This window comes from Lonchura striata, chromosome 2, assembly GCF_050655825.1.
Source record: "Lonchura striata isolate lonStrDom1 chromosome 2, ASM5065582v1, whole genome shotgun sequence".
In the NCBI taxonomy this organism is placed as follows: Eukaryota; Metazoa; Chordata; class Aves; order Passeriformes; family Estrildidae; genus Lonchura; species Lonchura striata.
Window position 1 is genome coordinate 111,086,424 of NC_140704.1, and position 13,008 is coordinate 111,099,431.

The 13,008-nt window shown below is 40.4% G+C and overlaps 1 protein-coding gene across 21 annotated transcripts in view; it reads right to left on the reverse strand.

The window, feature by feature from the left end:
• The window catches only part of ZNF521 (zinc finger protein 521), a 229,754-nt gene that overhangs the window by 21,990 nt on the left and 194,756 nt on the right, over positions 1–13,008 (reverse strand). For all 21 annotated transcript variants that reach the window (XR_014952880.1, XM_085572027.1, XM_085572019.1 and 18 more), the window contains 2 exons: positions 6,818–6,949; positions 4,020–4,135 (listed from right to left, as the gene is read on the reverse strand). Coding sequence is in view for 20 of the 21 variants with exons in the window: in XM_085572027.1 (XP_085428153.1) it covers positions 4,020–4,135; positions 6,818–6,949 (248 nt within the window). In the remaining variant the exon portion in view is untranslated. The remainder of the gene's footprint in view (positions 1–4,019; positions 4,136–6,817; positions 6,950–13,008) is intronic.

Below are 13,008 nucleotides of genomic sequence, written 5' to 3' on the forward strand. Positions count from 1 at the left end.
CTAAGAATGTTCTCCTGCTGTTTGAAGCGACATGAGTAACATCTGCTATAAGTGCTTCATTCTTTCTTTCATCCCTTCCCTGGGGAACGAGCTGTGTGTTTTGGTAGAGTTCTGTTGCTGTGGGTTGGGATTTTGGGGAAGGTTTAGAAATCTACATACAGGTATACGTTTGTATGAGAGAAGGGAGCCTTTGGTACATGTAGGTGCGTCCTGCTCTTAAAAACCTAAGGCAAGGACATGTGTTGTGATACTTAACTGCTGTGGAAATTTGTTCCATGCTCTCATGGGCCAGTCTGTGAGGAAGTTCTAGCTTCTGAGGAAAAATGTCCAGCTCTTTGCTAGAACTGCTCACAAAGCAGAACTTTGTCAACTACCACATTGTTTTCAAATGAGAAGAACTTCTCAGGTCATCTCTGAGATATGCTTGAGCCAGTCCACCAAGAAAATTAAGGACTGAGTCTTAGAACACAACTGGACAAACATGTAGGAAGGCAGTATAGACAGCAAGAGAGCTGATTGAATATGCTCCTGGTCTCCTTTGCTACTGAGGGCCAGTGCTGCAGCTCTCTGTATTAGCTGGAACATCCTACAGGCTGATGGCTCCATGCCCAGGTATTCTGTGCTGATCGAGTCCAGATGGGAAGCAGCAAGGGCGTGAATCACTGAGGCCAGGTCCCTTTTGAACAGGATGAGAAGCAACTGCTGATCCAATTATTTCTTGCCCTAGTTTTCATGTTTCTAAAGTGGGGACATTTAACTACCCCAGGGGCAACTAATTATTAGTCACAAGAAGTTAAGGAAATGTCCTAATTCACCAAAAAGAGTTTTCATTTTTATATTGGGCAAAATGGTGCTGAGATAATGTAATCTTGGCTAGCATCATATTGAAAATTAAATATCATCACTGATAAAACACTGGAAAAAGTGTACAATTATTCATCAGTTCTATTGGATATCAGCATCTCACTGATCCAGCAACATCTGCATAAAACTAAAGTGAATTAATTAATTCATTCACTTTGGGTAACACCCCACAAGGGTACCTCATTCCTCCCCTGAAATACTACAATATGTTGTGTCCCTGGCCAGGTTGGATGGGGCTTTGAACAACCTGGTCTTGTGGAAGCTGTCCTTGCCCATAGCAGGGGGTTGGGACTAGATGATCTTTAATGTCCCTTCCAACCCAAATCATTCTGATTCTGTGGAATTAATACTGGCACTGGAAATAGGAAAGAAATGGTTACTCCTTATCAGAGACAAGAGAAGTACAAACATCAGAGCAAACATCTAAGCCTATGTCCAATAAAACTAAGGCAAAAAGGAGCAGGCACTGGAAAGAGCATGTGGGCAAGAAAAAAATCTTAATAGGTACAATTTCCTTTATCATGAATGAAATTCAATTATAAAATAGTGATAAGTTTATTTACTTCCTTATAAATTAAAAAATCTGTATTATGGATAATTAATGGAGATCATTGTTTTAGTTATATCCATCCTCTATAGAGAACTGAATGGTCCAGGTCAATTAGAAGATTTTATTATTTTGGGGGAAATCTAGGCACCCTATAAATGCATCTACCTTTCATCTTTCTTATTTGTACAGGCTTATTTACAAAAAGCCCTTATTGTGTTAAGCATGTCTTATTAAAAGCTTTCTATTCTAAAGAATAAACACTTTTAAGGACACACTTTTTCAACTCCATTTCAGAAGTATAAATACACCATATAGCCTTGTAAGTAAGTACAAAAAATCACAACTTGAAACACTCTTAAAGCATAAACTTCTAACTGTTACAGAAGGTTTCCATTTGCTTCCTCCATATGCAGGTAGTATCCAAAAAAGTTTAAAGCTGGTTCTGTAGCTATTGAGCACAAAGGCATTTAAAGGCAGTGTACGGAACACAAAGGAAGTGTCAAAAGGATCTTAAAACAAAGAGCAAATTCCTGTAAAATTTCATTATTTCAACTTGAAGGTTGAGCAATACATTGAAGGTTTGATTTTCAGGACTGGGCATTTGTTCTCTGTTCTCACCGGAATGTGGTCCTGTGGGACTGCGTTGCATACTTAGCAAGCATCTGGAGTGAAATAATGGGAACTTCTAAAGGGAGTCCTACTTGATTTTTGTATTGAGAAAGTAGATGAGGGGATTCTTAGGTCCCTGTAGGCTACTCTTTCTGAACAGGAGCCTGGAAATGCTAAGTGAAGAATCACACTGGGCCAAACACCAAATTAAGCACCATTGTAATGCATATATTTTCTGTATGCTTGAATTAATTCCCTTTAATTATCAGCTGAACCATACATGTGGATAAGACTTCCATGTTATTGCATTCTGCCCTGCTCTACTTTGTTCATGTTTCCACCCAACAACCATGGAGTGCTGACCCTACCTTCTAATCTGACATGATCAGTGTGTCCTGTGCATGGGAGAAGAACGTTAGATGTACACTTAATTTAAAAAGTATGGAACTGCTCTTGATAGAATAAACATACAGCTATGCTGCAAGCCTCAACACAAACCAAGGCAATGTGAAAGGACAGAGAAGCATAACCTGGAGGACAGTTGCCAAAGATTCCAGTGCTTTTGGTGGCAGATAACCTGAACAAAGCAATGCCTCCTAGTATAGGTTTTAAATGAGAGTGGGCTGGAGATCAATGTATTTTCAGCAAAATCAGACCCTAAAGCTCAGTACCTATTGCTCTGCCTGAGTGCTTTGCTACCCTTCCACCAGCCTGGGTAGATAAATGGAGGTAAGAGCCAGAAGACAGTGATCCAAACAAATAAATGCAAATGGCATGAGTGCATTGCATTTTTTTAAAACATAATGCAAAGGATGCCAAGATGGGGTCTAGTAAGAGCCTTCTGCAGCATGCAACCACCAACACATTGTCATCTAGCCTATGTAGAGCAGTTCCTGTAGTGATGCCCTTTTGTGCCCTTCACTAGGTGCCTCAGTTATGTTGAAGTTTCAATGAATGAGGCTTAGATGGAAAGAGCTAAATCTTTTTCTTACTCTTGGGCAGGAATAAATTTTGAGTGGAAAAACATGTTGTTTGTTTACTACAACAACAAAAAAAAAAGAAGGCAGTTGCTTGGGAGCCCATGTATTTTGAAATGAAAGCGTATTTTAGATGGGATAGACTTGTTAGGTGATTGTACACATCATAATTACACTTTGCATCCTCATAATTCAGTTATCTATTCCACTTTTCAAAATCCAGTCCTAATTCTACTGTTAAAAGTAATTTTTGCTTTGTGTTCCTGTTTCTTTCTTTTCATAACTGTGTGTGAATTCCTGCTCCTTCCTTCCTTCCTTCCTTCCTTCTTTCCTCCCTCCCACCCTCCCTCTCTCTCTTTCTTTCCTCCTCTTTCTTTCTTTCTTTCTTTCTTTCTTTCTTTCTTTCTTTCTTTCTTTCTTTCTTTCTTTCTTTCTTTCTTTCTTTCTTTCTTTCTTTCTTTCTTTCTTTCTTTCTTTCTTTCTTTCTTTCTTTCTTTCTTTCTTTCTTCTCTCCTTTTGTTTACCATTAATAAACAGTATCATAACAAATCTGACAACAGCCCACAAAGACGTTAATTTGTCCCTATTTTTATTCTCCATTAAGTCAAAAGAGAAATTGTCTACTTCCCCTCTCTGCCATCACTACATTCCTACTTCAGTGCATAGCTTTTCACATTTAAAGACAAAAGAATACATTTATTTTCCATTTCACTGGTTTACTGAACATTTTATGGCTATCAAGCAGAAAAATAGGATGCCCATTTCTTTCTCCTAGAGAATACCTTGAGCTGCAATAACCTACAGTGCAAGAATCCTGGAATTCAGCTCTGTACCAGGTGTCTTTCTGGCAGCATCTTTTTGAAGCAGCATGGGTTGAATCACCTGCAATTTCTCTTGACCTTCTGTAATTCCCATCCTGATGATAACCAAGTATCAGAGGAGGTCATGGCAAGTACAGCTTTGAACTCAGCTATCAAATACATAATGCTTTTATAACCCCCAGGTAACAAGTGTGGTACCTGCAGCTCTGTTTGGAAGAAGAACTTCTGTGGACACTGTGTGCAGTCATAGATCTTGTCCTCTTGTCCATGGGCTGAGAAAATATGCTGCTGCAACTTGTTTGCTTGGACAAACACTGAAATATTAGACAAAGAACAAGCTTTTCATTATTTCATATTGTAAGTGAAGAGTTTTTTATAAACAATCTCCCAATAAAATAGAGGAATTCCAGGACATAAAATTAGGCAAGTGCATTCAGACTTCACCTTACACTGTTGCTATAATGCATACCAATGAATGTCTTTCATCTACAAAGTGTGAGGCCTCCTCTAAAACAAATGAATTTAAACCGATCCCTGGTGTAAGGAAAAAACCCAACAACTGACCAAGGAAAAAAAAAAAGACTCTGTCAGGATAACCAATGAAGATTTCAACTATAAAGTATCTGAGAATGCCATTTCCTGTTCAGAATTATTTCTTCATCCTTACTGCATCCTTACTGCACTTTGATTGAACACACACAAAAGTTATTTCCTGGCAACCAACAGGTTTGAAAAGCACAGATGCCAAAGTCATGTTTACTCTGTGTACCTAAAGTTAAAGCTAACAAACAGCTCTGTATTTAAATGTGTTAATGTTAAAAATTATATCCCACAGCTATACTGGGGCAATGTCTATAAATGTGAAACAGAACTGCAGGTAAATTCTCTTTGGATACTTTAAGATCAACTCTGCCTACACACTGAATGCAAGGGTTTCAATAATATAAACATGTTCAATTTTAATGACTACAAAACAAGGCCCTAAGACTGTGTAACAGTTTACCTAGGAGACATACTATTAATAATTAAATTGTATATGCCAGAGGCAGTGTTTGGGTTGGCAGCACTGACTTCTGATGGATGCCTGGTGCACTGTGACCTAAAAAAAGTTTGCATCTACAATATTAATCTGTATAGGCAGGGAAAGGATTTATTAAAGATGCTGGCATTTGACTTTGAATCCACTCCTAATCATTAAAATTATTCTAATTGCAAGGCAACAAAAAACATCAGATTATTGTTCTTCTGAGTCATACATTTTAATCACATTTCTCATTACCCTGGGAAAAAAAAGATCAGATTCCATTTTCCATATAAAACTTATATTGGTGATTTTTACTTCTTGTGAATATTCTAGCAAGATGTGCTGAAGTAATTTAATGGCATATTGCTAATAAAGCATCATTGTTTGTGATTAATGCTCACTGTCTATTTACCCCATCAGCAAAAAGCAAGAAGTATTTCACACAGATTGGAATCGACTTATCTTAACTCTTTAACAAATTTCACAAGGCTACTGGCTCAGAAATGGAAGGATTAGTTTTATCAGGCATCTTGGTCACATGGAGAACCCTCAGTGGGTACTCTTTACATATGCAAGTTTTTATGTTGCATTTACAACACCCCGAACATGGAAACAGAAGATCCATGACATTACACCGACAAAAAGATCACACCATAATGTGTAAACAAAAACCAGGAAAAAAACTGGTAGAATAAATAGTAAAACTAAAAACTTGATCGAATGCCTAACTGAAAGAATTATTGAAAACAGACACTTTACAGACAAATTGTTTGTGGTGCTACTACCCATTCTCAGACAAGCTGTGCAGTGAAGAGGAACTATGTACTTTTTAAATGTTATAACCCACAGAAATGTGCAAAACCTGAACACAGAGAGGTAATAATCATCACCAGCCACTGTATCTGAAAGATGAAAAATTCAAATTTAATTTTCCTTGGTAGCACTCGCCTAGGTTTCACTGGGCGTGGAGCTGCCAAACAAAGAGGAGTAAAATGAAGGTATTAAAGGGTTTATTTGCTTATCAATGAAAATCCTTCACTTCCATTAATGGAAAACAGAAACCTTGAATGGCTTCCAGAATTAGCATGCCATTGATGTGTGAATACCCAAAGTGTGTTTTGTCATGTTTGTGATTATCTTTGATTTTCATCTTTTAAAGCAAAATTGGGAATGCAAGCTACATAGTAACACTCATGTTTTAGGTTATCATTTTATGAAACGTTCTATTAGGAAGTCCTTAAAAAAACTCACAACAACCCAGTAGGCATCCTTTTAATGTGTTTTTATTTCCAACAACAGCATTTTTCTGTTCTTCATTATGGCCCAAACACTGCAGTGCTTAGCCCTACTGGGTCAAGTTATTTTCTCACTTGGGTTTTACTACTGAATAACAGCACTGACTTGGGGAGGATTATTCCACACTTGGACTTGTGTCAGGGGAGAGCAGAGCTTGACTTGTGGCAAGACAGCATGGTTTGCTTTCTAAAGCACGTTACAAGGGTGTTTCTTCTCACCACAAGCCAACAAACACATGCATGTTGGCTTTCTTAGCCCATCAGAGGAGAATGCTGCTGCATAGGCTATGCCTGGGAAATTCTGCTCTGAGTTTTACGGGTTTAGATGAAGCATCTGTAGCTTTAAAGCACAAATTTATGGACAGTTTTAACCTTGGCAGGTTTGAAACATGGAAGTAATGAACATGATCCCATGGAAGGTAACAGACTATCACTTCTGTAATTATAAAAAACTCAAACTTCCGATAGAAGAGCTTGAAATGCACTTCTTACAGATGGATGACTGACCTTCCAAGGAGCTCAGCTTTCTAAACGATTTCTAATCAATATTATTAATGAGCAAAATGTAATGTTCCCTCCTAAAGCTGACCTAAAGCCAGCACACAACACATTTTTTCAGGGAGTTCTGCAAGGTCAAGCTAAGGGCATGACTGGGACAAGCAGTGATGGGCTCCTACCTGTAAAGCACACGGGACATTTGAAGGTGCCCCCCATGCCTTCAAAGCTGTGCTCTATCAGGTGGCACTGAAGTTTGGCAGGAGAGTCGAATGTCTGATTGCAGAGTTTGCATTCATGGTTCAGTCCTTCATCTGCAGGAGAAATCAAAGGAAAATTGAAATTCACCACAGACCTTACAAAGAGAAAGTCCAACACAATCCGTGAACTGGAGCAGCTTTTTGTTTTCCTAAGCTCAGGAAACTGGATGCCCCTCAGCACCTACAATTGCTGAAGTGTTTTCTTACCCAGAATGTTTCAGAATATCCAAAGCTTGACTGGGCATTAAAAGCACAGGTTTTCCACTTATAATTAGCACTACGCAGGAATGCAGAGCATTAGCTTTCAGTAGGAAATTATGACTATGACCTGAAACATCATTTCTTAGCAGAGCCACCCAGTCACGACCAAGTACATTTGCAAAACAGCACGTGAGGAATTTAATGCTGATCACACATCATCCTGTCTACCACGGGTAAGAGCTGTGAATGCTGTTTTTGGCACTCTGGCTGAGGTGGAGTTTCTTGTAACCAGTGTGAGAAGGGTGTGTAGTTTATACCCTCACATCACTCCTACTACATGTTCCCAGTCCTGTGGGCATACATGAAACCTTTTGCAAGCTGCAGGATTTCAAACCTCCCTTTCTGACAATCCTGGATTTTTTCCCCTCTTTATTTGCATTTCTCCTCCGAACAGCCCAGAGAAGTCCCCATGCGCCTTCTGACGCAGCTTTCCCTTCCACGTCCTGTGGCTTTAAAACCCTTCCCGCTCCCCGTCGCTTGTTCCTCTGCTTCCTCCCATTGTCCTCCAAGGCCGGCTGGTGCCTGGCACCAGGTTCCCTTCCTGAGGGTGCTGCAGGATTCATCCACTCTGCCATGAGGGCAGTCAGCGGCTGTCCTACTTAGAAACAGTTGCTAGGTAAGAAGTGGCTTCCAGCCCTGCTGCAGAGGCCTCAATTCCCACAGCGCCGCTTAGAAAAGGTCCTTCTGTATGTCACCGGTGTGCTACACGGGTAGCATTGATCTCGCAGGTAAATACTGTATCTGATTATTAAAAAACAAGCGGGAATGGAGTGCTTGGCGACTGGCGCAGCTCCCTGCCATTGCTCAGCTGGGAAGGGGCGATTGAGGGGAGCGCCCTGCCCATGCCGAACATCTAAATGCCAGGCTGCCAACCTCCTGCTGGACACAGCGCTGCCTGCAGTGCCCGTGAGTGACCCTGGTGACAGGCATTTGCGAAGGACACGGGGAGCACATCCCATATGACAATCCTTTCCACTGGTGTAAAGACAGCACAACATGGTGCTTCTGTGGCTGAGTGGGGGCACATTCCTGACCCAAATGACCCTTAGTGACTTATAAGAATTGAAAAAAATGTCAGTGGTAGCCCCCAGCTTTCACTTCTTGTTAGTCCAAAAGCTAAATTTAGCCTTTGCGTAAGTCATGGCATCTCTAGCCAAAGCGGGGGAATCAGACCGTGTGAGCTAAGCCAGGCAGTGGTGGCCATTCTGCAGGTGGGACTACTGAAAGTTACCACTGTGTGGTTTCTACAAGGTGTCAGAGCTCTTCACAATGAAAAGGGACTGATGAAACCCAACAAAGACAAAGGTTTACACAAAATTACATCACTCCCATACAGACACAGCAAACTGCAAACTTCCTTTCCTTTTCTACCCAATCCTTCCTGAAAGCAGTGTTCAGTGTTCCTGACTACCTCTGTTGCATATAGGTAAAGCCTTAGAAAATAAGTGCCTTGTTACCCTTGTACAATCATGGCTCAGGCCTGCTTCTTAGGCTAAGTAGAAGAGAGCTGTAGGAGACTGACTCAGCTGGAATAGGGGTAGAGGGATGTGAGAGATGTGAGAGACGCAAGAGACGTGCTGTGTGACTGCCGCGTGTCCACATTGTGATGCACGGTGGTTGGTTGACTTGGGCTTGTTGTGCCTTAAAACTATGTAAACTGGTAATGGGCTAACTGCTTTAAAAGGCCTTGTTTTTGTAATCAAGGGCTCTCCTTTGCACCTGCCTGGAGACTCTCTGTCGTTCAGCATCATCACATATCTCTACATGCTGCAGAACTTTTAGAGGGTGTGAAATGGAAGGCCTGCTCTGTTAGCTGAAAAATGTTGGTGGTCCTGGCAATCCCCTGCCCACAGAATGTTGCTGATGAAGTGCCTGTCTCTATTACCTACATGAGACAGAAGAACTTGACTCCCAGCCTGCCTGACCAGGCACCAGTTTATAGCTGGATCCACTGAGGACAGCTGTCAACACAAACTCAGGCAAAGGTTCAGGTCAATCTCAGCCGTTTTGAACACCATGGCCTCTCTGGAGAGACTGGAATATGGTGCCAACAGAGCACAGGCTACTGGGTACACGTCCCACCCAGCCACATACACTGGTAGTCAGGAACAAAAGCTGATAAAATTCTTTGCAAAAGACTTTCAGGGAAGGTTAAGGGTGAGTAACACTTTCTCATCTTGTAGGTAACACCTTTTATAACTCTTAATCTAAAAAAATCTAAAATATTTATCAAATATATGCTAACTACTTAATTAGCAGGGAAAATTTTAGTGGATTATCAAGAGTTGCCTGGGATGTGGCTTTTTCCACCATCACTGACAAACTTTTCCAGTGTGTTCTGCCTTTGCTACTGCTGAGAGAGGGCACATACAGCCTATGCAAGCACCACCAAGGGGAGCATGAAGGAAAAGAACCTGGCACACTCCAGTCTGTAGATCTAAGAGACACAGACACATCCTCCAAGGCAGGTTGTAAGCTGTGTACTTCCAACAGGCAGCAACCCACAACTGAAGGCAAAGCTGCAGAACAGCATCCTGAAAAGAGGAGGAGGGCTCAACAAATCTTATATAAATGCCTCTTCTTTCCTGAACTTGCTAATTAGTTATGAGGACTGTACAGACTGATACACAATATTTCTCCTATATGCATATCTTTGCCATGGTCATTACTGAACAGATAGTTTTGGAGATGGTGAAAGTTCCCCACAATGGGCAGTTACAAGATAGGAAGCACCTGTTTGTGCTGATACACACAGTCAAAGCAATTAGGACAAACGGAGCTCCATCTCAGGATCTTCCACAAGGCAAGGTGAAAACAATCAATGACAATTCTCACATCACAGAGTTACTGTTGGTAAAGTGTAAATGAACCATGCTAATCATTCTTGAGCATGGGAACATGGAATGGGGAGTTCTTCAAACATTCCAAGGAAGAAAGACCTCTGAAAAAGAAATATTTTTATATGACGCTACAGAAGACAGAGAAGGCTTTTTCTTGTTTTTCCATTACCTTAGTTGATGAAGAAAAAAGTAGGAAGAAATTTTGCTTCCTAGTGTTGAAGCAAAATTAATTTTAATTACACAGAAATTGTACTTGTTCAAGAAGAACTGAACCCCATTAAATGTGACCCTTACTTTATTTCCCATATTACTCAGATCCAAGGTGACTTCCTGGTCACAAATATCAAAATAACTTTGATTATTCTATGTTGCAAATGTGTTTTTCCTAAAGGCTTATAAACAGGATTTGAAAAATCCCCTCACCCACTTGCCTGGGGCAGATAAAAACCTTCCCCAGGCAAGAGACATCAATTTGTGCAGAATCTAAGTTTCTCTTAAAAGTGAAATGCTTTTAGTCTCCAAGTGCTAAAGACCATATTTAAAATAAGACTGCATTTGTATAACTGACAGAATAATATTTTTCCTAAGTCCCACTGTTTTCACCAATTTTGTGCACATCACCAGCTTTGTTACATCCTTGGAACAAAGGGCAAGGTTCCAGTCCTTGAATTTAAGAATGTGAGACCAGCCATGATTTAAATTTGAGGAAGACAACTAACGGTACAGAACTGGCAGAAAGAGTCAGGAGTGCTAGCTTTCATTCCAAACTTCAACATGGACATACTCTTATCAGCATGGGCATGACAGTGTGGCTTGTATTTCTCAGACTATCCATCTTTGAAGAAGAGGTGCTAATTTTTAATTTCTACTTTAACAGGCTGACCTAATTACTATCCCTTAAGACTTGTAATACAACCAAGACAGTGGAGCTGGAGAAGAGTCCAAGACTATCTACCATACTCAGAAGACCCAGAGTCACTGCCATCTGCCTTTGAAAAGGCTTAAGATTATATTTCTTGACACACAACTTGCCTGGATCACACAGCATTGTGGAATGATGGGGCAACAAGGATTTGTCCCTGTTCTCCGCTCTCCATAGGCAATTTAAAAGCACAATCAGCCTTTTATCTGCCACTGGCATGAAAGAGCCAGGATGTGGCATATCTTGCAAAGGTGCCAGATGTGGAAAGAGCATGCAAAAGGCTCTGTTTACGCAGTGGCCCCTGTCTAGCTCTCTGTGTTTAGCAAACAATTTGATAGGGTACTATGGAAGTGCAAAATATGATATCATTAATAAATAAAGGGCCAGTGAAATGTCACATTTTCCGTTTTCATTTGGGATAAGTCTGAAATGGAATGGAGTGTCAGATACAGTCCAAAGGGCTCTCCTTCCCTGCAGAACAGAGCTGCTGCTCTTTGCTCTTACTCAGGCAGAAAAAAAAAAAGCAAAAAAAAAAATTAAAAAAAAGTGCTGAGCAGCTTTAAAAAGTTCAATCAAAATAATCTGCTCTTTGGAAAGGTGGCGGCTGACAGTAATTGGAAAATACTGTCTGACTCATTTATTAAAGTGAGATTCAGAGTCAATTGATTTAATAACCATTAGAATATTCTATTAAGGATATAATAGGTTGGCACAGCCCTATTTTTTATTAAGAGTTATAGGTAAGAAATAAGCAATGCTATGGAATTTTAGACAACTGCTGTATGGATTAGACTAAAAATATGGCTTGGAAAATAGGTATAAAAGCAGCAAGTATCAGGAGGAGGAATAGGAAAGTACATTACAGTGCAAATGAGTTAGCTGAAGGATGAAAAAGAAATGAACCTTTAATATAAAGCCTGCACTTTTCCAAATCTAACAGAAAATTACGCACTGCATTCCCTGGTGTGGTACATCGTAAAACAAGTCAGCACGTCCTTCACATTATGGGCCCAACAACGCCACGAGGAAGGCAAGAACAAAGTACCCACTGTACAGCACAGAACTGGTGCTTACTGTTGCCCTTACATGGTTGGGATATGAGCTTGGACATGGTTAAGACCTTGCAAGATGGATGGGAATGGTTTACCCACTACTCGTAGTCAAATGAGTTTGATGCATGCAGAATTTCTGCATAAATAAATTGCTTTCCATTTGTAATCTTTATTCAGATAGTGGGAAAATGTAAACATGAATCAATTCCAAATAAGTGCATTTAATATTCATATAAATGTTTAATATTTACACAAACATGAAATGTTTCAATGCAGGCAGGTAGATTTTAATTGAGGTGCAGCCCATTACCTCAGCAACTAACTTGACAACCAGCTATAAAAGCAAATATAATCAGTCTTCGTGCTGAGCATATATTTATATTTGTGGATGCTCTTTGTATTGGCTACCCATGTACTGCGGAGTTACTGAGCAACTTGTACAGCAGGCAGGATGTTCCCACTTGCACCTGCCCCAGAGCCAGTGCTCTGGATGACCTGGCCCAATTTGTGTTACCAACTCAAGGCACAATTTATACATTTCATGGAAGGCCCTGACAGTTCAATATACACTTTAAACAAGTGGAACCCTTTATGCAGTGTCTAGACTTGTCCTGTGTTTATACTTTTTGCTGTTCAATAAAAACAAAACTAGAGCAGCTACAAGCAAATGTTCACCGGCTGACTTACATGCAGCTGCTAAGTCAGTAACCACTGGGGGCCCTCTTATATTGTCTGATCAACACTACAGCCATTACCCAGCACCAATTTGTAACAGTTTATAAGTAACTCTTTCTCTTATTCATCTTCGAGATTGTCTGGAAGGCTCCTTGTGCTTTCTATTCTGAATAAATCTATAGGCAAATGTCCTAGGATGATGATGCCCTCCTGGTAAACCATCATGAGGCTGGGTCCATGCTCAAAAGCATCCACGTAAAATCTGCCCTCAACAGACAACACAGGAATGAAATTGCCTGCAGGCCCTGTAATTTTTTTTTAAGGTCTAAAACATGCACACCACCCACATTCAATATGTTTTCT